Here is a 27,866-nt window from a genome sequence, read left to right as displayed (position 1 = left end):
GCGACATTCTATCTAGTCTAGTCTATCAACATTATTTTAAAATGGTTTTTTTCCTACTACTATTTCCTTCTTTCAAAAGAGAATTGATACTGACCTGGTATCTTCTCACTGGCTGACACGCACACGTGCGCGCGCACACACACACACACACACACACACACACACACACACACACACACACACACACTATAGGACCTTTGTGTCCGTAACAGTGAGTCTTTCATTGCTCACACAGGGAAGGCTCTACCCTTGGGCACAGCGAGGGGGAATTTAACCCCCAACCCTCCGGTGTCCTGTTACACATAACTCACTGTTCCTTAATGAGTCATGATGACGATGACATCACTAACGAGGCTCAAGGACGATGACATCACTAACGAGGAAAACGCTTAATCACGGAGTCAAGAAAACTCCCAAGTGTGGAGTCAGCGGAAAACACAATGTCTATGTGACATCAAAGGAACAATGACACATTAACAATACATGTATTTATTTAAAGCGTAACAAACATAATATAATAATATAAATAATAATATAAATATATTCTCCCAGAAATAATAAATACAATTCTTCACAATCAAAACTAATATATTACACATTCATGAAGCAGTGTGACATAGACTAATGCTCTAGTTCTATTTACAGCTTGGTAAATACAGTAGAACATACACTACCGTGTGTGTGTGTGTGTGTGTGTGTGTGTGTGTGTGTGTGTGTGTTACAAGCTGCTACATTGAACACTGAAAATAACTGATCTACAAGCTCCCAATGTTGCGTCCGTGACATGTTGTTAGCTTGTATGTCGGCTATTTCTTAGCCGACATACCATACCATCATGTGACAATGGTGGTGTCAGTCAAAGCCATGGTTAGTAAGTGGTAAGTGTGCATAAAGACCTGTACACCCCTATAGGTCAGATCTAAATTTAGCTTTCTACCACAAAACCTATTAGCAAGTGTTGCCATCACCCAATTCATTTGCCATTTCTCCTGACAAGGAAACCTAATGGATTTATTCCACTATAACCTCACAAAAAAGGTTGTGTAGTACCGGCTATCCGGTATCAATGTATCAGATACTGGTCATCCAATCAGACCCATCGTTGCTTCTCTCTGGACGAATCAGACCTATCGTTGCTTCTCTCTGGTCCAATCACACCCATCGTTGCTTCAGCTCCCAGGCTCTCTCTCTCATCCAGTCGTGGGCGGTCTGCGGGGCGGATCGCTCCGCCCCCAGCACCAGACAGAGACGGGCCAGCTTGTCGCGGTTGCGGTCCAGGTACACGCCCGTCTCCCCCATCAGGGCGTCCAGTGCGGCGGGGCGGCTCTCGTCCAGAGTCACCGCGCTGCTCAGCATGGGGTTGAACCGGAAGTAGACGTTCGGGGCCAGGAGGTCGTCGAGCAGCGTGTGGACGCCCTCTGTGTCTGTAGCACTGCACACCAGGGTGTTGAGCTTAGCTCTGAGACTGTAAATATAGCATGAGATAATGTTAATATTGTATCATCTGCATAATATAATACGATTCACTTTTCAGCCTTTTTGGGCCATGTCAAAGAAATAACATTTCTGAGTATGATGATGTACTGCATGATGATGTATGATGATCACACGAGTGATTTCTTTTCTTTTTGGGCTTGACCCGTCTTATAACTGCTTGCAGCTATATTATCATATTATTACTGTTTCATCTGCATATATACTACTATACTAACCCACTGTGTCTGTAGCACTGCAGACCATGGGACAGGCATTAGTCCGACACCATATACCCAAAACCCAACCCTAAAGCTAACCTCACAGGAAGCCACGGGTTAGTTGTAACTTGCCACGTATGTCGGGAGCCATTGGTTAGTTTTAACCCGCCACAGGTTCATTTTAACCTGCCACACATGCCAGGAGCGACGGTGTTGTCGGACTAATGCCTGTCGGACTGTTAGTATGTCTAACAAACGAATGCACCCCCGGACGAGGATGCTGAGCTTAGCGTTCAGGGACATTAAAAACGAATTAAAACTAAACTAAACTAAATTAGATAAAAATAAAAATCATAATAACCTGGTGGAGGTAGCAGGGTTCTTCTTGCAGTTGTTATAGCGACCGGTGCCTAGCGACACCACGCACTGGAACGGCTGATTGGGCCACAGGAGACGAGACTCGTGGACCGCCAGAGCACAAGGATTGTTAAGCAGGATCCCTCCATCCTATGGGATATATACATTATATGTATTTATACTGTGTGTGTATACATGGACCATGGTTGTTGATAGGGATTTTCGTTCCTGATCCGATACCACAATTTCTGATACCGATACCGAATACCAGTGTTGTGATCTCGTTCTCGTGTTGTGTTTATAGCTATCTAGCTATATATATATATATATATTAGTGATGCACCGAATATTCGGCCGCAGAAAATATTCGGCTGAAAATGGCTAAAATGCATTTTCGGCCTATTCGGTTTCGGCCAAAATAGGCAGAAAATATATCACCGAATAGTGTATGAAATTAATGCATTCAAAAGAGCTGAATAAATGTTTTATGGATCCATAATAGTGATTATTATTTAAGTTAACATAACATTTGTAGAATCAAACTCAGGTTAATGGGTTAAGTGATGATACTAAAACAGCGATATTCAGTTACACTTCATACCAATGATACTGTGCGGGTGTAGGTATGTTAAGTGATAACCACTTTCAACATGGCATTATAGGCAAAAGCTTTCTAAATCTTTCACATTTTCCAAACATCTACAAGCTTGTAGGTCAAAAAAAATTTCTATTTGTTGTACAACAAAGTATATAGTGCTAAGTGGCATTCTGGACTAGACCTGTATGGCTGGAAACATTGTGGTTGCAAGGACTGCATTTCTGACCTTTCAGATACAGGACTGTGTCACAGTCATTACCAAGTGATTGAGAGATTATTTATTCTGTACTTACTCTGTATAAACATACTATTTTAACTAGTGATGCACCGAATATTCGGCCGCAGAAAATATATAAATATATAAAAATATATCACCGAATAGTGTATGCAATTAATGCATTCAAAAGGGCTGAATAAATGTTTTATGGACCCATAATAGTGATTATTATTTAAGTTAAGTTTGGCCATAACCATTTATTTTGCCATAAATCAGGTAGCTTTAAGGTACGGCCATGACAGCAATGGTAGGAAAAAAGATGTATAATATTAATCATATTCGGGTATTCGGTTTTCGGCCAACTGTTTCCTATATTCGGTATTCGGTTTCGGCCAAGAATTTCCCTTTCGGTGCATCCCTAATATATATATATATATATATATATATATATATATATATATATCTCGTGTTGTGTTTATAGCAGACTCCTCACTCAAACGTGCACTTTGTTCAACTCGAGAAGCAAACCCCATGCCCCCACATTTTATTTACCTGCCGTAGTGTCAACCCCTTACCCCTGTGTCAGATCGGTGGTTAGACTGGCATATTCGCCGATACTGACATGAACCCATATGACAAATCAGGGCCGATACCGATACAGTATCAGGACATCTCTAGTTGTTGAGGAGGATCCCTCCATCCAATGCGATATATAGGCTACATTATATACATTTATACAGATGGCCATAGTTTGGTTATCATGGTTACCATTGCTCTTATCAGCGCAACATAGGACTAGTGGTAAATAAATAAATGACTTGATGAATGTTTAATATTGTTCTTATCAGTGGGACTATTAATAACTTTTAATAATAATTAATAAATTACCTGATGAATGTCACTTTGTAGACGGAACTCCTGGAAGTATCCTGGAGCAGCTGATGACGCTCTGACTGCCTCCCACATCTTATAGTGTGATCCTCCTATAAATATAATATATTCATTATGTATGACTGCCTCCCACATCATCAGTGAATCAGGCATAACAGTGAGGTGTGAAGAAATAGCTGTGCTTTAAAGCTATCTACAGAGGCTGCCTGCCTTTCTTGGGTGTAATGGGAGTTTATTCCAAGCTTCCATTCCATGTTTTTTATGCCATTGTAGGCACTTAGAACAGATGCCCGAAGAAGGTCTTTGACCGAAACGTTGCCTTAATAAAGTTCGTATTGCAAGTACAGACGGTGTGCGGGTCTTTGTGCACTGTGTGTGCATTTTTCGAGGCACTTAGAACAGAAAGACCTAGGCAGCATATCTAGGGAGGAATTCAAGGTGCCAGATCCTAAAAACAAACAGGTTCTGTGTATCGACTCAGAGATCTGGAGGCGTGGTTGTAATGATATTAATTATGTTAATTAAATAATTTGTTAATTACCTGCATATCTACTCAGAGATCCAGGGATATGGTTGTAGTTACGGAACACAAAAGGTTTGGCGCTCGTCCCCCAGTTGACCACAGCACTCACTGCTGACACCTGGAGGACAGAAGAGAAACAACACACCCAGAGATTTTACTCATATGGATAATGAAACATCAACTGATTTTGTAATATGGATATGAAGCATCAACTGATTTTACTCATATGGATATGAACTTATGAAGCATCAACTGGTTCGACAAATTAAACATTATACACACTTTTTCTTTTTATGTTGCCTCAGTAATCAATTTATTTTGATTTATTTTGGTATTTTATTATGCCTCTCATAGAGACTGATTGCATTGACAGCTGCAGTACACCGTTCTCAATGGTCTCAATTGTGGGCATGATTGTGTAGGCGCCTGTGTGTCTCTATATGGGAACTTATTGATTGATTGATTGATTGATTGAAAATTGTATTAACAGATTGTAGAAGGGACAGTCCAAGGAAGGTACAGGTCAATGCAAAAATAGCCTCGGAAACCCAGACGTTTTAATTTCCAGGGAGAGAAAAAAAGTCTGGGGCCGAGTCCATTTCAATTTGGCATACAGTAGCGCAAACGTCGGTCTCTCTCTGCTGATTTCTGATCGTCTGCACCTTTGTTACAGTAAATTGACGCAGACACGTACACAAACACACACTCCTTTCTCTTTCTCTCTCTGTCGCTCAAATTAATTAGTCTCATGTCCTGCAGCTGCGTCTAGTTTCTCCCGGTGGATCCTGCCGGGAGCTGCCTATGCCATAGAAAGCATAGGTGAGTTCCAGTCCAAAAACTGTTAAGAGGATAAAAACAGAAAAAGCACTAAGACCGATGCCTGTTGGTAGGGCGTTTCACATTTTAGTGGCATAGGAGTGAAATTTATTTAACCCCTTGTTTGAGCCGAATGTGGGTTGAAGGTGGTTTGTTGAACTCCCTCTGGTGTTGTGAGTGTGGACTTTGTTGACCGTATTTTGACAGGTACATGGGTATCTTAGTGGTGTAGCGAATCTTGTAGACCAGGCCCGTTGCAAGTTGCTGTACTCTGTCGTCAACCCTAAGCCATTCCCAGGCTGACCAGTTTGTTTTGGGATGTCTGGAGCCTTGTTTTTAGGGCCTTTGAGGTCCTGTGGTACCATGAGGTGCATGGTATGCATGTTCTTCAACTATGCATGCAGCTCATGGTAAAGAAAGAATGGTTACCTTGGGACTATGGGAACAGTATGGTTACTTTGGGACTATGGGAATGGACATTATAGTTACTATGGGAACAGTAACCGTGGTTACCTTTGGACTCAGCTCCTCCCTAGTTGTGCTGATCAGCAGTTTTTCACCCAACGTCTCTCTGGAAAAAACAAAAGGAAAGAGACAATTGTGACGTTCTGGCAGTCAATGAGTTGGACATGTCACCATGTCCAGTGTAATAGTTCCCAATTACAGTTGAGTTAAAACATTTTTTTTATCCCATGATATCACCCAGTATATCAATTGCCTAAGCTGTAATCCTGGGCGCTACTCTCCCTCTGCCAACCTGGGGAGAGCCCCGAACTAGAGTTGTCCAGACACCATTTCTTTCAGACCGAGTACAAGTACAAGTAATTCATTTTTAGTACTTGCCGATACCGAGTACCGATACTATAACTATAAGCCAATCAAAATGTTAATTGATTCATATGATAGTGTCGCCTATATATTATATATATATATATATATATATATATATATATATATATATATAAACATAGATGCAGATGGATCTCCGATCTAGACTTGTCAGTTGTCATTTATGCTTGTAGATCGGCTGTTTTGGGTCAGACTTGCTCCCGTTGCATTGATCGTACAACCTAGTGTCAACTGAATGTTTTGGTACTCGGGTCAGAATATCGGGCCCGGTTCCGAGTATGAGTACTTGAGGGTGGTATCGGCTCGAGTAACCGATACCAGTATCGGTAACGGAACAACTCTACCCAGAACTGAGTATAGTATATTATAATGTATTACCGTAGTATTTTCTCCCAGGTTTCGGTACTGTAATAAGAATGGCTCCAGCCCATATTGACCGTTCCCACCAGAGGATTCTGACAGAACACTTCTGACCCAAAGCGACGATACATCTGACCACACTCATCCAGAGAGAACCTAGCCACGCCCACCATGAAACCCAGCACCGCACCTTTGAGAGAGAGAGAGAGAGATACCTGGCTTAATATGTTACCTATAGAGGGTTTGCACATGCATACAGTGAGTGGCAAATCCAGTGGCGAAGTGAGTTTAACGTTGTTTAATTTGAATGCAATCATATAGAACTTTTCTGTTTGGATGTACTGTATGGGCTCAGGCTGTCAAGGCCAGAAAGTAGCCTATATGTAATGTATACATTTTGACACTCAGTAGGCGTTCCCGCATAACTTCTGGGTATGATGATGATGTCACGTGCATAGCCTCTATTACCTTTACTCACTCACAGATGTAATCTATTATGTAATATATAGATCGATTACCGCTATACTCATTCTACAGATGGAATCTATAATATAATATAGTCTATACAGTAGATCTTTAAATATTGAATTATGTAATGTATTACCTGTACTCACTCCACAGACGTAATCAAACAGCTGGTGGATCGGTCTTCCTGTCTCTGCTTCCAAAAGCCTCAGAACTTGTAGAGGAACCACACCTCTATGCGCGCACGTGCGTACACACACACACACACACACACACACACACACACACACACACACACGAGAATGTTGACACTTAAATAAGGGGGACATCATAACCAGACCTCACTCTACACACAGTACATCATTATGGAGAGCAGATCTACAAGCTCACAGCACTTTGTACTGGGATGCCATTTAACACTGCAATGCATATGCCAACATAATCCTGCTATATCAATAAAAATGACCTAAAGACGTCCAAGGCCCCCCGTGTATACACGTCCTTAGCACAAAAGGTGTTTTAAAGGAGAAATTCAGACCAAAACTATAATCACCCCTCAAAAAAATGAAGACAACTATAGCTTTCTACCATTATAGCTACATTTTACTGTGGGAGGGGTGGGGAAAATGGAGAACAGGGGGCATCTATGAATTCAAAGGCCAACATGTACTGTATGTTGGGACAGGATTATAGGCTGTGTTTTGGTCTGGATTTATCCTTCAAATGCTTTTTTGTAACCATGGTTACCTCGTTCCCCCTCCATCGATGGAGAGGACTCGTATTCCGCGACCTCTGACCGGATCCACGTAGCCAATCAGAGCCAGCGATTCTCTGATGGCCTCCTGAACTTCCTGGTTGTCTCTGTGCCTCCGTCGATGTCGCAGCAGTTTCACCGCCGTTTTATCCTACAAAATAAATAATTTAGAAAAGGTTGGTGAATAATAACTCTGGCTATAAAATATCTTGCATTAACATTCATGTCATGAGATTGGGGTGCAATAGTTAGTCAAATCAATGCTTTTAAAATATTTAGTCAAATTAATGCTTTTCAAATTGTTTCAATTTGTTTCAAATACTACTAAATGCTTAATCAACCTATTGCATTTGTTTTTGCCTGTATTTGTTGATATTTATATTTTGAGATGTTACTGAGCTATAGGCTTATAGACCGAATCATCAGTACCGAATCAACCCCTCTGAGGGCCCTGGCTCTACACCAAATCAAAAGGCCCCATAACATGCACACACAGGCTGCTCCCCGACGCTGGATCTGCTATGTTTGGGTCGCATCAGTTAAGAACTGTTGAACGACCAAAAACACTTGCTGGGTTTCCTGTGATGCGTTACATTGAAATCGGTGACCTATGAATACTGTTTTGATGGAAGCAACAGCTGTACCTATTTGAAATAGTCTCGCACAGGGCCATGTAAGCTGCGGGCCGTGGCGCTTAAGCTTTACTGAGCTACTGCAGTGGCTAAACTAAACTACACTGGGTAGTGCAGTTTACAGACCAGCCACAGGACTGCACGGCATGCTGGGTAATGTAGTTTACAGACCTGCCACAGGACTGCACGGCATGCCGGGTAGTGCAGCAGGTGCTGGTTGAGCGCGTCAATGCGTTCGGTGAGGTCGTCCGGACAGAAGGCCCCGCCCACGCTGTCAATTAAACCATGTGTTATCAAATCTGCCTGCTGCGTCCCCATGGCAACCTGAAATACACACAACATAAACACACTACAGTTAACACACAACACGATGTAAAATACACAACACACACACAACCGCGAAGACCTGGTTAACACACTGCTCCGGGCAGCGCACCCCCGCCTCCCAGTTCTTCTGCGTGTGTGTGTAGTGTCACACACACACTCGCGTGGACGCGCGCACGTGACAGAGTTTTGGTATGGAATGAACATAATATAATAATTAGGCCTGCATCGCTTTGTGCTTAAATTATCGCTTTTGCTAAAACGCTGAATCCTGCAGATAAAGTCAACTCACCCTTCTCTTCAGTTTGGTCTGATAGGAGGAGGCTGTGAGGTCACTCTGACTGCTCTGGACGCCCCAGGGAGCGACTTTCAGAAGGCCGGCCAGCAAGGAGGGGATGGAGGTGGACGGGTGGCGCAGGACGTCTAGAAAGGACACGGACTTCACCTCGTCCACGGCGGCGGCGGCTGCTCTGGCGGCGGCTGGGACCATCCCTCCGAGGTCGTTCCCGTCCCACTCCACTTCCAGAGAACCTTGGCCCTTGAAGTAGCAGTTGACGTGACCGGCCATCTGAGTGTAGCTCTCCCCGAAGCGAGCTGCATAGCTGCTGCTGTGGAAAAGACCTGCGGTCTGTGGAACAATGGAGTATATAACAAAGTTATGCTGCTGTGGAACAATGGAGTTTATTATAACATACTGTAACTGCTGCTGTGGAACTAGTCCATCTATAACAGTCCACTAGTCCATCTATAACATCTTAATCTAGTTTTTTTTGACGGAATTGTCAACATAATTTAATCCTAGTCATCATAATTTTAGAAATGAACAGATGGAAAGTTTGGAAACACTGACCGGTTCCTCCCTCCTCCTCGTAGACTGTGATGTTGTTCTGGATGCAGATGGTTCCTCCTGCCTGGGCTGAGATGTTATTCTCGATGTGGAGAGTTCCTCCTGCCTGGGCTGTAGTGGTGGTGGAACCCTCAGGGTTCTGGAGGTGGGTGGGTTAGATGCTTCGGAAGATGCTTTTGGATCAGCACCGCTGTTCTCTGCAGCAAAGTGCGCTTTCTGAGGGAGTGGCTGATGATCGCGTTCGTCCGTGACTTTGGCACCAAAGTATCTGTTGATGTGTCCTGCTATGTACTGATAACTGTCCTCCCAGGAGGAGGACGAGACCGGTGGGGAAGCATTGGTTTTTAACCGAGAGCTTTCGGGCTCCGGCTGCAAGTTCGGAACATTACGTCTCAGAACTTTCTTCCTCCTCTGACCGATGTTTGTTGTTGCTGTGGTTACAGATATTATTACCGACGGTTCGAGCAGATTAGTCCCCTCCCCTGCCGGGACGTCGTCTTTTCGCGGCCCTCCGGAGAAAGCGGAGTTGATGTGATTGGACACGTAACTGAAGCTCTCTCCGAACCTGGTGGCCAGAGAGCTGATGTGGAACAGCTGCAGGCCAGAGGAATACACCGGTGGCGGTGAGTCAGTCATCATGTCTGGAGGACTGGAGGTGTTGGACGGTCTGGAGGAGTCCTCTTCATCATGTTTCGCCGTCTTTGTCTCCTGTCTGTCCTCGGTCAGTCTTCTCTGTCTGACCGGCTTTCCTCTCCGCCGGGACAGATGTTCTGGAGCGCCGCTGACCGCACTGCCGTCGCCCCCACCACCACCAGCCATGCAGACCGCCCACGACGACGTGTCTTTCGTCGCAAAAAATGCATTAACATGTCTGGATAAGCGGTCAAACGTGTGGCCCAGGCGGGTTCCCAGTGTCTGGGGGTCCTGGTAGAAGACCCCGACGGGAGCCTGGGCTTTCAGGGCAGAGTCTTTCTCAGAGGTGGAGTAAAAACGGACCGTCTGGACATGTTTCACTTCTCTGTGAAGGTGGTCAGAGGTACTGCGATGATGTAACCACGAGTTATTCAGGAAGGTTCTCCTATAAGTGGGAGGACGGCAGCTCTGGACATCCAGACAGAGGCCGGTGGTAGTCTTGGAGGTCTTGGCCAGATGGCAGTAGTTTCTACGGATGCGTAGCAGCAGATATCTGAGTTTAAAGAACGGCCTCAGTGTCCTGCTACTGCCTCCAGAGAGGTAGCGACCCATGACTTAATGCGATGTCATCAGAGCAGCAACCAATCACAATCTAAACGTTGTCACACAGCGGAGTAATTTCGTACCTACAGTACAAGAGACACAAAGTATTATTATTATTATTATTATTAGAAAAGCGCACTCGATGCACTCAATCTTAGCCAGGATGGAATGGAATATGTATCGGACAAATCCGTCTTGATCACATGACTATAGAGATACTGTGTAGCGATGTGGGTGGTGTTTGGACCAAATCTGTAAGAGAAATATAAAAAAAAGATATTGCAAAAGAAACAGCCTCCTGGTGGCGCTATAACAGGCCAATGTGATTTTCACTGAGAGACACAACTTACACAGCTGTGAGTTTAAACTGCAGTTTATGTCAGGTTGTTGAGAGCTTGTAGATCTATTTGACGGTGAGATTCATTCACGTTCATTTAAACTGGAGTTTGTGTCGTGCTGAGCTTGTAGATCTATTATCATAAATTATCATAAATCAGTTCACAGCTGATCATGTCACCCGACAGCTGTATAAACAACAGCCTAAAACACACCCTAAAACATGATCATCAGGTATTACTATATAAGGAGAGAGATAAAAAAAAAAAAAAAAGTGTACAGTATTTGTTAAAATGTCATTTTTTAGTGGACACGCCAACCAGTTAAATAAGTATAAGTAAGGTTGCATCACACACCTAATCCAGTCCCTCCATCTCCTCCTTTAAGACCACCCACCTGTCCTAGTCCCTCATTGCCCATTTGTTTACAAGACAAGGACAAAGAGGTAACATGCTCTCTTGGGGGGGGGGGGTCATCATCTGTAATAGGTGTGGCCGTAGCCACTCCAACTGTCAACACTTTATGCTAGGAATGGAAGAATAGATGCGTACTGTATATAATTATATATACTGACAGCTGGGTACCCACAGTCCATAAGGCTCATACAAACTCCAGTTTTTGGTGATAGCTTATCACCACGGTGTAGTTTTTAAAGGGTTGGAAAACTACACCATTACGTCAGTCGCGGTGATGATCAGCTATCACCCCGGACACAGACCCATCTCTCTGTTTTTACTATCAGACAAGTCTTTTCACTCTGGAGCTATCACCCCGTTCACTGATTGGTCTAGAAGTTGGGTAAACCACAGGGAGGTATGATGGCCTCAACTCTTATCAAAGTTTTAGGTGATAAGCTATCACCTAAAACGGTGATAACCTATCTCCACAAACTGGAGTATGTATGAGCCTTTACACTGTCTCATTTGGCACTGGACACCTACAGCAACAGAGCTCTGAAAAGACATTATGATATTATGAAATTCTAAATAGTTGAAAATGTGTATAATTAGTTGCAATACAATGAGTATCCATTACAGCAGGGCCATTATTCATATAGCATCACTGCACACATTTGACTACAATGTGTATTCCTTCAGCCTGACATTCCCATTTAACTATAGGCTATGTATTATTTCTATAGCCTACACCCCCGTACTTGAAAATGGAAATGTAAGCTACAGTATAACATTATGCATATAAAACATACTGTATGCTCTCATATTAATGTGCATTCATTAGAGCCATCTCCACCATTGTCCTCCCTTGATAAAATACACTTCTGTCCACACAGGCAGTGTATTTGAGCTTGTAGATCTGCCATTTCCACTATTCATGTTTAAGTATACAGTTATTAAATACAGCTAGAAGTTATCTGTCATGTATAATCTGTACACCTTTTGTTTACCAAGTCCTGACAGACAAACATGAATGTAATATTAATTCATAAATGTTCAACAATTTGAGCAACAATTAAATGTCAATTCAAAAATAGTTCTAGTTAGTAATAACACAGCTGTTATATAATATAAATATAGCCAGTAATAACAGCTGTTATATAATATAAATATAGCCAGTAGTAACACGGCTGTTATATAATCAGTGGTCAGGTGCTGATCACAATACCAACACTACATCCTACCACTGAAATGTTCCCACTAGTTCCTAGTACTGTGTAGCCTTAGAAATGTAACTGGATGCCATTCAACACACACACACACACACACACACACACACACACACACACACACACACACACACACACACACACACACACACAGTCTGACTCTGAATGACCTGTATAAATAACTCCAGAAGACCCGCTGTCCTTAGTTGATCCTGTTTGACTGTAGTTTACATTTTAAACTATAGTAAAACAGTAAACTACATTATACAGAGCTCTGCACAACATTGTCAATGAATAGCATCTAACAAAAAAGACCTAAGAACATGTTTTGTGTGTGTGTGTGTGTGTGTGTGTGTGTGTGTGTGTGTGTGCGTGTGCGGGGGGGGGGGGGGGTGTTGAGCTCCAAAAATAGCTGATCTAAAAGTCACATGTGAGATTGTAGATTGGCTATTTTCTGCACACAACACACACACACACAAGTATAAATGATGCAGGCATTACGCCAACATACATTTTAGTCTACTAAATCAACTGCAAATTTGCCTGACTAAAATCTTCTGATATTTAGTCAACTAAAGCTAGACTGCAGATCAAAACAGTTCAGACTTAATTCAAAAGACCAAAGCTGCATTCATGAACATTTGTTGTCAAAATTAACACCATTTTGCATTAAAAGGAGGAAGGTCAAATAGAACAGTTTCCCAATTATTGCAACTCTCACCTTGAGACAAAACTTGACAGAAGTTGATTCCTCTTGTGGTGTTCAAAACAATGTCCTAATGTCCCCTGTGTCACTCTGGGTCACTCTGTGTCATTTAAAGGGACTGCAATGTTTTCACTCTCAATTCAGTGCTTCCTGTGTACAAATAGCACTATAAAGTCTGATTGGCTGAGTTTACAGCTGCGTGGGGTGGTGGTGGGGGGGTGGGACACAGTTGACCAATGGTCTGTCTGGAGGGAAACAATACTATTTTAAGGTCATGTTGTGGACGGTGGGTGTTGTGTGTCCCAGTGGCCAGCGAGGGGAGACATTTCACCGCATAAACAACACTGAGTCATGTGTCATGTTGTGTCACTGTGTGTTGTCAACTAAAATAAGGACAGGTGACAGAGGTGGAAAACACTTCCTGACCACCTGCCCAGTCTGTCACATGGAGACAGGTGGAGAAAAGTACTCAATTGTTTTACTTAAATGATTAAAGTATCAATACTAGAAATACTAGTAAAAGTCCAGTAATCAAAAAGTACAAAAGTATATTGGCATCAAAATGTGCTGTAGAAAGTAGGCTACTAATTTTGCAGCAGTAGAATGTCCCATTTTATGTTTTCAAATTATGCCTACAAATAAATCATTTGAAAAGCTCACAATGCGTCACATTGCAATGCTGCGCATTGTGAGCTTATAGATCGGCTATTTTCAAATGGCCGAAATGTACAGTATATATAGGGTTGAGGTGTTTAATGTGTGTTTTGTAATAATGAAAATCTACAAAGTAGCTATAGTGACAACTTAAAAAAAAAATGTAGTGGAGTACAATATTTGGATTCGAGATGTAGTGGAGTAGAAAAGTATTGGAAATCGGAAAACACTCAAGTAAAGTACAATTACTTTAAAATTGTACAGTACTTGAGTAAATGTGTCATGTGTGACCAGACAGGTCACACAGTGATAAAGTAACTAAGTACATTTACTTAAGTACAATCTTTAGGTCTTTGTACTATTTTACTTCTACTCCACTACATCTCAGAGGCAAATATTGTACATAATGTGAGGACAAATAAATAACAATGTGTGAACACAGCAGCAAGATCTGTGAACCGTGTCATGATTATTTTATAACCTTATATCTGCTTGACCCAGTGGTGAAACACTTCATCTACGTAAGCTAGTTGATGGTATCCATGATACGATGACCATCAATTACTTTATTATCAGAGAGACTGACCGTCTATGGCACATGTTCTTCAGTTTTTTAATGATTTTACAATAAAGCATACAAAATACACAACTAGCAGTCAAAAACGACCCCAAATGGACAACACCCCTCCACATTCATTTTAATCGATTCACGATGTATCGTTACCTGCCACTTTTAAAGTTTTAATGGAAACCACATTGTTTTCGGGTCATTTTTTTTTTTTTTTTTTTTTTTAAGATATTTTTTTTGCGGCTTACGCCTTTTATTGATTTTTTAAGGGACAGATAGTAGGCTGACAGGAAACGGGAGAGAGATGGGGGGATGACATGCGGTAAAGGCCGTGTCGGGTTCGGGAGTCGAACCCGCGGCACACCGCGACTGGATCACCAGTCCGGTGCCCAGACCGTTACGCTACGGCCTGGGCCTTCGGGTCAGTTTTAAAGGAACGGTTTAAAAGCTTTAAAGGAAACCACATCTTTTCTCAGGACAGTTTCAACCAGATTCAAAGTCGTGGCACCGGTTTGAGAAACATCCTCTTAATGTTGAGCCTGAAGGTGATCAAAGCAGCCTCTGTACCTTAAAGTATAAAGAACCATAATTCCCACAGACCTACAACACCTTTACATTACTATAGAAGATATTCATACATGACCTGTAGCACACTTTCTATAGATCTGTGTTACTTTCTATAGACTACAAAGAGTTACATTCCTATAGAAGCTATGCATGCATGTACCTACACGCACGCACACACGCACACACATGAAGCCGCGCACTCGCACGCACGCACGCACATGAGGCCGCGCGCACGCACTCACACACACACACACACGCACGCACATGCACACGCGCACTCACTCACACACATGAGGCCGCGCGCACTCACTCACACACATGCATGCACGCATGCGCACTCATACACACACGCACGCACGTGTGTGTAGAGAGTAGAGAGTTGTAGAACCAGTGTGGTTGTGAAACAGGAGATCATCCACGCTACAGTTTGAGCTCCGGGGCGGGGCGCGGCGTCGGTGACATTTGACCTCGCCTGTGATTGGCCACGACCTTCGCAATCACTGTCATTACCTCATCTCGCACAAGGCCGGCGATTGGCTTGCGGCTTTCTTTGACTCACTGATTGGCTGTCAACTTTGTTACTCCCTCCCTGTCAGCTCATGACACGGACCAGTAGTATAGCCTGACGGATGATTGAACCTTTGGTGGTGTCTGCTTTGCACAGAGCAGAGCAGTCAGAGCCTTGAACTACACAGCAGAGCAGAGTCTAACCCTAACACATGCAGAGCAGACCGGTGAGAGGGAGTTGAACCACATTGCGTGCAAAGCAGTGAGAGCGAGTTGGAGGGAGTTGTAAGCAGACTGGTTGACAAGACGTGATCAGTCCAAAAAACGCCACGTGATGACACATCAGACCTGGCAGCGGCATTAGATCTACAAACACCACGCATGTGATGACACATCAGACCTGGCAGCGACAATCACAAACACCACGTGATCAGACAGACCACAGACCTGGCTGACAGCAGCATTATTAGATCTACAAACACCACGTGATCAGACAGACCTGGCTGACAGCAGCATTATTAGATCTACAAACACCACGTGATCAGAAGACCACAGACTCACAGACCCGGGTTGGCAGCAACATTAGATCTACAAAACACCACATGATCAGAAGACCACAGACCTGGCTGGCAGCAGCAGCATTACATCTAGAAACACAGCGTGATCAGACCGACCACAGACCTGGCTGGCAGCAACATTATTATTAGATCTACAACCTGTCACAACTTGACTCTCCACTTCATCCTCACACGTTTCAACCATTGCATTTGCCCCCGAGGTAAGATTTATCATTACCTTTACCTTCAGACTGCTTTATTTATATTACATTCACCTTTACGATGCTGTTTATACTGCCTTAGTTTAATACAAGAACGCTCGCCCGGGGTCAAATCCAGCGACCTCAGAACGGTCGCCACCAGGTATTCTTAAACCTAAACCTTATTCCTAACTGTAACCTCAGTAAAACTATGTCCAAACCTAAGCTTATTCCTAACTGTAACCTCAGTAAAACTATGTCCAAACCTACGCTTATTCCTAAACGTAACCTCAGTACAACTATTAAACCTAACATTATTCGTAGAATTTACCTCAGTAAAACCATGTCTAAACCTAACCTTGTTCCTAAACTTAATCTCAGTAAAACTGTGTGTTTTTGGGGCGATGCAATGCGAACGCATTGAATACAGTTGAAGTGTGCGGAAGAATCAAGCGGGGACCAGGCAATCGTATTCGGGAACAGTTTGAATCAAACGGAATGTGAATCTGCCCTCAAATATTTGGGGGCTGACTCTTCTCACTGAATGCTACAAAGTGAATCAAAAAGGAACCACTCAGTGCTTTCCAGCTGTCAGACTGTGATGTGATGTGTGTGATTTCTCATGTTCCTCCAGGCAGCTCCAGGGTGTTTAAACATCTCCAGACTCCTCCAGGGGGGTAAACATCTCCAAGCAGCTCCAGGTAGCTCCAGGGGGTATAAACATCTCCACCATGCCCCCAAAAGCCACCACCACCCTGGGCTACACCCCTCCTGACGGGGGCTGGGGCTGGATGGTGGTCCTGGGCTCCTTCATCTGCATCGGCTTCTCCTACGCCTTCCCCAAGTCCCTGACTATTTACTTCAAGGTACTAGTATATTACTACGTACTATACTATACTATATCTATTATATATATACACTATACGTTTAGGGATAATAAAGCGGCAAGATAGGGCCCCATATGTGCCGTCCGATCCTAAACCAATTCTCTGACCATGTACTTCAAGGTAGTGTATATTACTATGTACTGTGCTATATCTGTTATGTATACTACCTATAATATACACTATATGTACAGTATACAGTCCCATCCTAACCCAAGTCTCTGTCCTTCTACTTCAAGGAGATCCAGGAGTACTTCTCTGTGTCCTACAGTCAGATCGCCTGGGTGTCCTCCATCATGCTGGCTGCTATGTATGCTGGAGGTACAGTATACAATACTACAGTATATATTAGACTACTGTATATAGGGATGTCCCAATCACGTTATTTTTCCCGATCCGATATTTACATTTTTTATAGGACACTTATGCTATATCACAATAGTACTATATTGAAAATCACCGACAATATCCGGTCTAATATCATGATATGGATATAATATTGATACTAGGGATGTTTTTTGCTCCCGATACCATTCCGTCATTTGAAAATGACGTGATCGGCCCCGATTTCCGATCACGTGACAAGACTAACTGTATTTGTATACTGCTCTTATCATCATACATCATCTAATTCCGGCCAATCACAATCATCTATGTCCAGCTTTTAATGTTTGTGTTTACACAAACACTCAAAACTGGCCATTCATTATCAACAGTATTTTATGTTTCTGTTAGGACAAAGTTTGTGTTTACACGGACACTAAAAGCTGGACATAGGAGGGGCTCAAAAACATAGCAAAAATCTCTCAAATATTCAGACCTTGAGAAGGTCATTCATGCTTTAATTAATGACTAGTGCAAAATTCAGCAGCTAGATTACTGATCAACTCCAGGAGGCGTGACCACATTACACCTGTCCTCGCCTTCCTTCACTGGCTGCCTGTGAGTTTTAGGATTGGTTTTAAAATGTTACTGACCACTTGTAAAGCCCTGAATGGCCTGCCCTTCAGCTACAGATATGCTGGAGCCTCATAGGCAAGTAAGTAAGTAAGTAAGTAAGTAAATGTTATTTATAAAGCACCTTTCGTGCTCCTTTCCTATCTTACAGGACCTGTGAGCAGCATCCTGGTGAATCGCTATGGCAGCAGACCTGTTGTCATGGTCGGGGGGGTGATGGTTTCAATCGCCATGGTTAGCGCCTCCTTTGGGACCACCATCATCCACCTGTATCTGTGTGTTGGACTCCTGGGAGGTATATGCTTATAATCATTATTTTGTAATCTATTTTTGTGTATTAATATATCAAAAGTCCATGAGGGTGCCTTGACCACACTTTGAGACCCACTAGTGTAGCAGAGTGCTTCCAGTGAGCCAACATGCACAATATCGGCACCCTGACTCTGTTTGACCAGAATGGAACAGAGCCTTCATTAGTATCATTAACACTGACTCTGTTTGACCAGAATGGAACAGAGCCTTCATTAGTATCATTAACACTGACTCTGTTTGACCAGAATGGAACAGAGCCTTCATTAGTATCATTAACACTGACTCTGTTGGACCAGAATGGAACAGAGCCTTCATTAGTATCATTAACACTGACTCTGTTTGACCAGAATGGAACAGAGCCTTCATTAGTATCATTAACACTGACTCTGTTTGACCAGAATGGAACAGAGCCTTCATTAGTATCATTAACACTGACTCTGTTTGACCAGAATGGAACAGAGCCTTCATTAGTATCATTAACACTGACTCTGTTTGACCAGAATGGAACAGAGCCTTCATTAGTATCATTAACACTGACTCTGTTTGACCAGAATGGAACAGAGCCTTCATTAGTATCATTAACACTGACTCTGTTTGACCAGAATGGAACAGAGCCTTCATTAGTATCATTAACACTGACTCTGTTTGACCAGAATGGAACAGAGCCTTCATTAGTATCATTAACACTGACTCTGTTGGACCAGAATGGAACAGAGCCTGCATTAGTATCATTAACACTGACTCTGTTTGACCAGAATGGAACAGAGCCTTCATTAGTATCATTAACACTGACTCTGTTTGACCAGAATGGAACAAAGCCTTCATTAGTATCATTAACACTGACTCTGTTGGACCAGAATGGAACAGAGCCTGCATTAGTATCATTAACACTGACTCTGTTTGACCAGAATGGAACAGAGCCTTCATTAGTATCATTAACACTGACTCTGTTTGACCAGAATGGAACAGAGCCTTCATTAGTATCATTAACACTGACTCTGTTTGACCAGAATGGAACAAAGCCTTCATTAGTATAGCATTGGTTGGTAACACCAGTGAAGAAAGTATAAGGAAAAGGCCTGCATGTCCATAGAGTCATATGACTATTGTCTTGTTCATTGTTGACGTCATGCTATCAGTTTGCTGCTAACTGTAATATTTACTTATTGATGCTTGGCTGTCATTGGCTGAACACAGAGCAGAGCCGTGATTGGCTGAACACAGAGGAGGGCTAGTTGGCCTGTTTTGATCTTTTTGGATTAACCCTAGAGGCCCTCGCACACACACACACGTGCACACACGCACATGCATGTACACACACATGCAACCACACGCACAGTGTGTGGACAGGGCGGGCATTCAACTATTTAATAGTTTATCGTGTGTGTGTGTGTGTGTGCGCGCGCGTGCGTGCGTGCGTGCGCCTGGAGTCAACATTTCAGACCACAGGCACCAGACCGTACAGCCAGTGCATAACGCCTGTAGGCACAACATAATTATATATACCACACTTATTATTATTTAAATATTTAACTTTCCTATCTATCATCTGTTTTTATGCATGTGGTCCAAACCATGTCATTGTGTTATATGATCCATGAAAGGTCATACAAAGTCATGGGTTTTAAAATGTTAAATATTAAAGAATAAAACATTTAAAAACGTTTCCCCTCCCACAACCTTCCCGCAAACCTTCCTATACTGACCCTAACCTAAACAGTATGGAAGCTCCACCGTTCAACCCAAATTTGGCTCAAATAAGGGGTCAAATGAATCTGCTCATGCCACGAAAATGTGGAACGCCCTGCCAACATTCACGAAGGAATGTGAATCCTAAAGGTTAGAGGAGCACCCTCGTTGCCGGAAGGTTGCCGGTTCGATTCCCCCTACCGGCAGGAAAATGTGTGTGGGAAAGTGAATGGTCATCACTCCCCCAACACAGCTGAAGTGCCCTTCAGCAAGGCACTGAACCCCCGACTGGAGCTTCTGTTGGCGGCCAACAGTATCAGACTGTCGTTGTACTGGTCAGTACAATAGTATCTGACTGTGGTTGTACTGGTCAGTACAACAGTATCAGACTGTGGTTGTACTGGTCAGTACAACAGTATCAGACTGTGGTTGAACTGGTCAGTACAACAGTATTTGTCAGCTCCCAGTACAACAGTATCAGACTGTGGTTGTACTGGTCAGTACAACAGTATTATCAGATTGTGGTTGTACTGGTCAGTACAACAGTATCTGACTGTGGTTGTGCTGGTCAGTACAACAGTATCTTTCTGTGGTTGTACTGGTCAGTACAACAGTATCAGACTGTGGTTGTACTGGTGGTCAGTACAACAGTATCTGACTGTGGTTGTACTGGTCAGTACAACGGTATCTGACTGTGGTTGTACTGGACAGTACAACAGTATTATCAGATTGTGGTTGTACTGGTCAGTACAACAGTATCTGACTGTGGTTGTACTGGTCAGTACAACAGTATCAGTCAGCTCCCAGTACAACAGTATCTGACTGTGGTTGTACTGGTCAGTACAACAGTATTATCAAAGTGTGGTTGTACTGGTCAGTACAACAGTATCAAACTGTGGTTGTACTGGTCAGTACAACAGTATCAGACTGTGGTTGTACTGGTCAACTCCCAGTACAACAGTATCAGACTGTGGTCGTACTGGTCAACTCCCAGTACAACAGTATCAGACTGTGGTTGTACTGGTCAGCTCCCAGTACGACAGTATCAAACTGTAGTTTGTGCGTGCGTGCGTGCGTGCGTGCGTGCGTGCGTGCGTGCGTGTGTTTGCACTAAAGTCCACACACCGAATGCAAATGACCGAAAGTGCCTTTAATAGAGGAGGGGTTAAAACCAGGATAGAAAAAAAGAATGGGAGCCTGTCTCCTGTTTCTGTACCTTTAGTAGTATATTATCTATACAGGACAGTCGAGGACTTCAAGTACCTCGGGGCCTGGACTGCCTCAAATGAACAGGATCTGAAGGTTCGGAGAGCACTTGCCTGGAAAGCCTTGCGCGGGATGAGGAGAGTGTGGAAATCAGATATGGGAGAAGACCTTAAGCTGTTCATAGCTACTGTGGAGTCAGTACTGCTGTATGGACCCTTACAATACAACAGAAAAAAGCCCTGGATGGAGTCTACACAAGAATGCTACGAATGGCACTAGGTGTCAGATGGACGGACCGCATCAGAAATGTGAACCTCTATGGGGACCTACCACGGGTCACGGACAAAGTCAGAGAGAAAAGGATGAGGCTGGCAGGGCACTGCGTCAGGCACCCAGAACTTGAGGCAAGCAAATTGACCCTATGGGAGCCAACCCAGGGCAAAGCCAGGAGAGGAAAGAAGCATACCACCTATGTAGACGTGTTGCGGCACGACAGCTTGGCTGACAACACTGAAGAGCTCAAGAACCTGATGGATAGGAAATTGTGGAGGGCAGCGATCCAGGAATCCCTAGTTGGTGTTGGCTAGACCTCACTCTCGCAGAAACTAACTAACTATCTATACAGGTTTTGGCCTGGCATTCCAAGGAACATATCATTTATGATATTAAACATATCATTTATAAATAATATAATAGTATTATCTCTACAGGTTTTGGCCTAACCTTCCAGCTACGCGTAGCGATACTAATATCACTGCGTCCTCCCACAATTGAGACGGGCCAGACTTAATCTGCCTGGGGCAATATGCATTGCAAAGGCAGATGAAGGCATGCGAGGCTAGCCCTCACCATATAGGAACCTATGGTTTATGATATTAAACATGTCATTAATGTATACAGGTTTCAGCATGGCCTTCCAGCTCCAATCTGCTCTCACCATCATAGGAATCTATACTTTATGATATTAACAGATCATATTAATATTTTTTACAGGTTTCGGCCTAGCCTTCCAGCTGCAACCTGCCCTGACCATCATAGGAACATACTTCCAGGTCAAGCGGCCGATAGCCAACGGCATCGTGATGGCAGGAAGTCCGGTGTTCCTGTCCACCCTGGCTCCTCTCAACCAGTTCCTGTTCGACTCGTTTGGCTGGAGAGGAGCGTTTATGATCCTGGGAGGCTTGGTGTTGAACTGCTGCGTAGCTGGAGCTCTGATGAGACCCGTCAACAAGACCTTAACACAACACAAACCATCAGGCATGTTCTAATAGTAGTGTTGTAGACTTGTAGTTGAGTCCACCTAAAGCGAGTCCACAAGACCGAGTGAGGGAGGGGGTCAAGTCTGAGTTTGGTAGGTACAGAAAACACTGCAAGGTGCCTCAGCTATGCAACGTTACTTAACAATTTAGCTGTCTATAAGCGCCAGACAGCTCTCTTATAATGTTCAATGAATGAATGGGCTCCTCATAATATTGGTATAATAAATGTATTTATTTAAGCCATGTTTTAACTTCCACAAAATCTACAAGTTCACTATAGTGACCTGCTGGGTCACTTCCCAAAACAAACTAATTTGACTACTTCTCTGCCTGGAGCCCATGACCTAAACTGGCTCCAAGTAGAAGACAGAGTTAAGAGTTGAAAATGGGATTGACATTCAACATTGTAAATGCAGCTTTGCCCTCAATGCCCTCAGTACCTGCATACCTGAATAATTATACCTAAAAAAGGGAGCGACACCGACAACCACTATACTAAAGGGAGAAGAACAACGATCTGGTACCACCCACTTATAAAACAAACATGGGTAAATTATCCTTCTAAGCGTGGAATGCCCCAGACCCCTTCCCTTAAAGAATGCAGATCACTGGCATCTCTGAAAGTTAAAATCCTCCTTTCAGCAGGCCTAAGGGAGAGGAAATGATCACTTCTCCCTTAGACAGGTGATCTTCCTTTTCCATCTGTACATAACAGTGTTTTATTCATTTATTTCTGTGATGATATTGAATTTAAATGTTTATGTCATGTCTATGAATTATATCTTTTAGACCATATGGGCCCCATCCTGCTCCAACCTTCACCCTGGTAATCCCTAAACTTATTTGCCATTTTTTACTATTTTAAAACATTTTAAAATAGTTCAACTACCCGATCTACATTAACACATTGTGAGCTATTTGAACTATTTTAAAATGTTTAAAAAAATGGAAAATACATTTTGGCATAAGTGTTAAGGGGTGGCACAAATATAGCTGCATGTGTTACTTTGACTTTGACTGTCCTCTGCTGCTGTTTTTACATTTCTGTCTAATAAATGATTCAATCAATCAATCAAAACGTTCTGTGATCTGGAACCCTCAGAACCTCCTCCTCCTATGGACGCCAACGGAACCGACCCGGAGAAGCTTCCTAACCAAGACACCGCGGCCAGCGCGACAGCAGAGCTGCTGAAGGAAGTGGACGCGGCAGTGGAGGACAGCAAACAGGAAGGGGCAGAGGACAGGAAACGAGGAGGAGGAGGGTGCAGCTTCATCGACGTCACCCTGTTCAGACACCGGGGCTTCTTGATCTACCTGGTGGGCAACGTGATCATGTTCTTCGGCTTCTTTGCCCCCGTGGTCTTCCTGGCACCGTACGCCAAGCACCAGGGCGTCGACGAGTACTCAGCCGCCTTCCTCCTGTCCATCTTCGCCCTGGTGGACATGTTCGCCCGGCCGGGGACCGGCCTGCTGGCCAACACCCGCTGGGTGCGGCCCAGGATCCAGTACTTCTTCAGGTGTGTTCAGACCTGAAGATATATCTCTGCAAATTAGTTTACAGTTGCTCCAATCGCTTCACTTTGGTCGTGCAGGTCAGCGTTGATTCACACAAGACGGTTCGCTTCAATATATTTAACATGATTTCTGCTACTATATAATGTATGAGCAGCAAAGTTAGTTCCTATGTCTTTGCACAGGGTTTACTGCATAATTTCTGTGTGTTTTTTCCACCTTTGCCGAGTCCTGTCGATCAGTTCAGTTGAATGGATGAATAAACCAAACAACTGAAACATTTCTGGGCTTCCGGACTACAACAACGTTGATTTGCTGTCAGCAAATGAGCACGCGATGAGTGGCGCCGTCAGGGGGACGCAAACGTCAGTTGGATTTATCCAGCCGGGTGAAGATACCAGGCGGCCGTTCACTTCGTTTGCGTCAGCCCGTTCTTGCCGCGCCCGTTCGCGCCGCGCCCGTTCGTGCCGCGCCCGTTCGCGTGAGTTCTCGTCTTTGCATTGACTTTGTATGTAATCGCGCCGCTCTAACTATCCAAGTCTGAATGCACCTATATTTCCTCCAGCTTCGCCGTGACGTACAACGGGCTCTGCCACCTGCTGCTGCCGCTGCTGCCGGGCTACGCAGGCCTGGTGGTGTATGCGGTCATCTTCGGCGTGGCGTTTGGCATGGTGTGTGCGCTGCTGTTCGAGGTGCTGATGGACATGGTGGGGGCGCCGCGCTTCAGCAGCGCCGTGGGCCTGGTCACCATCATGGAGTGTGGGCCCGTGCTGCTCGGACCCCCCATCTCAGGTGAGCAACCACCTTGACCCGGGCCCTTAACAGTGAGGGTCACGGTGGCACAGTCGGTAGTGCTGTCACATCTCAGCTAGAAGGTCCTGGGTTCGATTCCCGCTGGGGGACGCTGTGGGTGCTGGGGGTGTGTTAATGTTTTACATGAATCAGTTAGAGCTTGCGCTATACTACTGTCTATCAGCGTGTCCGTGTCTAAGGAGATAAACTGGAAGTGGTCCGTCCATCAGTAAAAAAGGTTCCCCTCTTGTTGACTTAGCCGACATCTTAAAGCCCTAACCACACCAAAGGGTCAAGACGGTTTTAGCGTTGTCCCTGCGGTGTGATATGTCTTGTTGCACGTTGAGCCACATTGAGCCACGTTGACTCTAGTGATTCAACGCATGGAATTCAATGGCCCAAACCACACCAAAGGGTCAAGACGGTTTTAGCGTTAACTCCTTGCAACCGTTTGGACCCAAGGAGATTCTAATTCCAGATTCCGATTCCACCATCGAAAACCATTGGTTTTATACATATACATATACATAGTATAACTAGCTCTCAATGATTACGTAATAAAGATATGGATTAAAGGACCCAATGCCGGCCCAGGTCGTAGCGTAACGGTCTGGGCACCGGACTGGTAATCCAGTCGCAGTGTGCCGCGGGTTCGACTCCCGGACCCGACACGGCCTTTACTGCATGTCATCCCCCCATCTCTCTCCCGTTTCCTGTCAGCCTACTGTCTGTCCCTTCAAAAATCAATAAAAGGCGTAAGCCGCAAAAAAATATCTAAAAAAAAAAAAAAAGGACCCAATGCCAGAGTGTAATTGGGTTTTGATGGTGACGTAATGACGATATGTTTTAGTGTTGGGAGGATTAAAGGTAATGCTCCTATGTATACATGTATGTAATCTGGCACCACTGCCGTATCAGGCACAATTAGTCATTATGTCATTTACTGGGACGGTGCATACGCATCAAAATTGGTGGGATGGCTGGGATGGTGCATACGAGTACCGTCTACTTCCGCCTTTTTTCGCCGATTCAGCATTTGGGCACCAAATTTTGGTGCCCAAATGCGGAAGTGCAGCTGGGCTTTAACATTGAGCGCTCGGTTACACTGGGTTTCCTCGTCAAGAATCCACGGGTCCGCCTGCAGTCCTTCCTCTTACCACTAGGGCCCAGCGCTTCAACATTGGAGTGCCTAGCTGGCTCCTTGGTCTTGACTCGTATTTCATAATGTCACGTTGTTGCTGATACGTCATCAGCCAGCGCCACTCTGTCCAATGCTTCTCATTGTGAGAATCGACTTGACTCAAGAGTAAAACCCACAGTAAAAAGTAAACACTAATTTGATTCAGTAGTCCAATGTCAGATGCAGTAGTGCAAAAACAACTGACGGCTGAGTGGGGTGAGTTTAGTTGAATGACACGTACGTTGCAGGACAACAGCAGTAGCTGTGCAGTGCGCATTGATACGACGTCAATCTAGTGTTTTTACCCCAACCCACACCACAGACCAATCAGAAGCCACGGGTCGATTTCTCCCGTTTACATGTCCCGCCTACCTTGGAGATATAGGACCCTTTCCAGACTGAGTGGCTGAGTGACAAAACAAATTCACGGAACGCAGCGAAGCAGGCTGTAACCCAGGCTAACATCTTATTATATATTGTATATATTTTTACAGGAATGCTAGTAGATGTATTCCAGGACTACCGGTACATGTACTACGCATGTGGAGTGATGATGCTGATTCCTGGAATCTTCCTGTTCGTCATGAATTATTACAACTACAAGAAGCTAGAGGAGGAGGAGCAACAGAGACTGGGCGGAGTTATGCAAATGACCAAAAGTGCCTGACATGGAGGAGGGGTTAAGTGTCAGAACAGATGCGATGAATCAGCTGGCTGAAATCTGTGTGTGTGTGTGTGTGTGTGTGTGTGTGTGTGTGTGTGTGTGTGTGTGTGTGTGTGTGTGTGTGTGTGTGTGTGTGTGTGTGTGTGTGTGTGTGTGTGTGTGTGTGTGCGTGCACATGCGTGTGATCAGTGTCATGTGGTGTGCAAAACTCATTGATGCAATGAGAACATCTCAAACAGACTGAAATATCTGACAGCTGAGACCAAACAGAGACATTAAAGGACTAGGTTAGACTTTAGTTAAACATTAACTAGACTGGTAACACACACACGATGAGACAGCTGAAGAGCAAACAAAGCCATATAGAACCTATACAACTAGACCACGGAACAAACAAACAAATACAAAACCTAGACACTACACTGAGACCCCTTTTCCACCGGTTGGGAACCCGTTCAGTTCAGAACCAGTTTTTAGTCCATGAGCCAGACCTCCAAAGTTGGAACGTTAATTATGAATTGAGTGTGAAAAACCATACCTATATTAAATTGTTTATAGGATCAATATAAGTAAATCAATATGTGATAACCCTTCCACAGTATAGTAGCTTTTTCATTTATTTATTTTTTGCATATTTTCCTATATGATGCCTAATTTGCATATTTACATTTTTAAGATTTGTAATACAATAAATCATTGTCTTTGTGTAAGCAATCAACTGGGGAAGTTTCATGGTCATAACAATTTAACATAGGTATGGTTTTGCACACTCAATTCATAATTAACGTTCCAATTGTGGAGGTCTGGCTCATGGACTAAAGAACCAAAAATAACTGAACCAGTTCCCAACCAGTAGAAAAGGGGCCAGAGAGAAGGTTATGTGATATTTTAAATTAAAGGAATGTCTGAATGTCAAATATCACAGAACATAATTAATATATTGACACTAATTATATTGTTGTAAAATTGTCACTTTTTTGTATTGTCATTTTTTTAAGTGAATTACAATTAAACTCTTCTACACAACTTTGTATTGTTTTTCTTTATTATTAGTTTTTTCACTAATATTAAATCTAATATGCACTGCTCCATGTTGACCAGGTGTAGCTAATCAGTGCTGATTACAGCT

At 43.7% G+C, this 27,866-nt stretch overlaps 2 protein-coding genes across 2 annotated transcripts; one reads left to right on the top strand and one right to left on the bottom strand.

The window, feature by feature from the left end:
- Window positions 1-499: 499 nt before the first annotated feature.
- On the bottom strand, window positions 500-13,379 carry LOC310862266 (calcium-independent phospholipase A2-gamma-like). The gene is made up of 12 exons (XM_083770079.1): window positions 13,245-13,379; window positions 9,331-10,646; window positions 8,773-9,108; window positions 8,328-8,480; window positions 7,518-7,675; window positions 6,910-7,004; window positions 6,324-6,495; window positions 5,610-5,667; window positions 4,299-4,398; window positions 3,755-3,849; window positions 2,056-2,201; window positions 500-1,465 (listed from the first exon to the last, which is right to left on the bottom strand). Exons 2-12 carry the CDS (start codon window positions 10,570-10,572, stop codon window positions 1,153-1,155), a joined length of 2,868 nt encoding a protein of 955 aa, XP_083626205.1. The 5' UTR covers window positions 10,573-10,646; window positions 13,245-13,379; the 3' UTR covers window positions 500-1,152.
- Window positions 13,380-17,013: 3,634 nt separating this feature from the next.
- slc16a7 (solute carrier family 16 member 7) lies at window positions 17,014-26,740 on the top strand (the record flags this gene model as incomplete). Its single annotated transcript, XM_083769694.1, has 7 exons — window positions 17,014-17,148; window positions 17,406-17,487; window positions 18,275-18,418; window positions 22,324-22,587; window positions 23,692-24,106; window positions 24,667-24,893; window positions 26,568-26,740. 7 exons carry the CDS (start codon window positions 17,014-17,016, stop codon window positions 26,738-26,740), a joined length of 1,440 nt encoding a protein of 479 aa, XP_083625820.1.
- Between the last annotated feature and the right edge of the window lie 1,126 nt (window positions 26,741-27,866).

This window comes from Protomyctophum parallelum, assembly GCF_964188405.1.
Source record: "Protomyctophum parallelum genome assembly, chromosome: 7".
In the NCBI taxonomy this organism is placed as follows: domain Eukaryota; kingdom Metazoa; phylum Chordata; class Actinopteri; order Myctophiformes; family Myctophidae; genus Protomyctophum; species Protomyctophum parallelum.
Note: the sequence above shows the minus strand (reverse complement) of the source record. Positions and strands in the feature narration are given on the sequence as shown.

What these genes read in the sequence shown, in the direction of transcription:
- LOC310862266 (XM_083770079.1), bottom strand. Translation starts at nt 10,572, where the DNA reads ATGGGTCGCTACCTCTCTGGAGGCAGTAGCAGGACACTGAGGCCGTTC. An exon ending in CGTCTGTGGAGTGAGTACAG is followed by an intron (nt 6,496 to 6,909) that starts GTAATACATTAC and finishes TCTCTCTCAAAG; the next exon opens with GTGCGGTGCTGGGTTTCATG. An exon ending in TACAAAGTGACATTCATCAG is followed by an intron (nt 2,202 to 3,754) that starts GTAATTTATTAA and finishes TATATCCCATAG; the next exon opens with GATGGAGGGATCCTGCTTAA.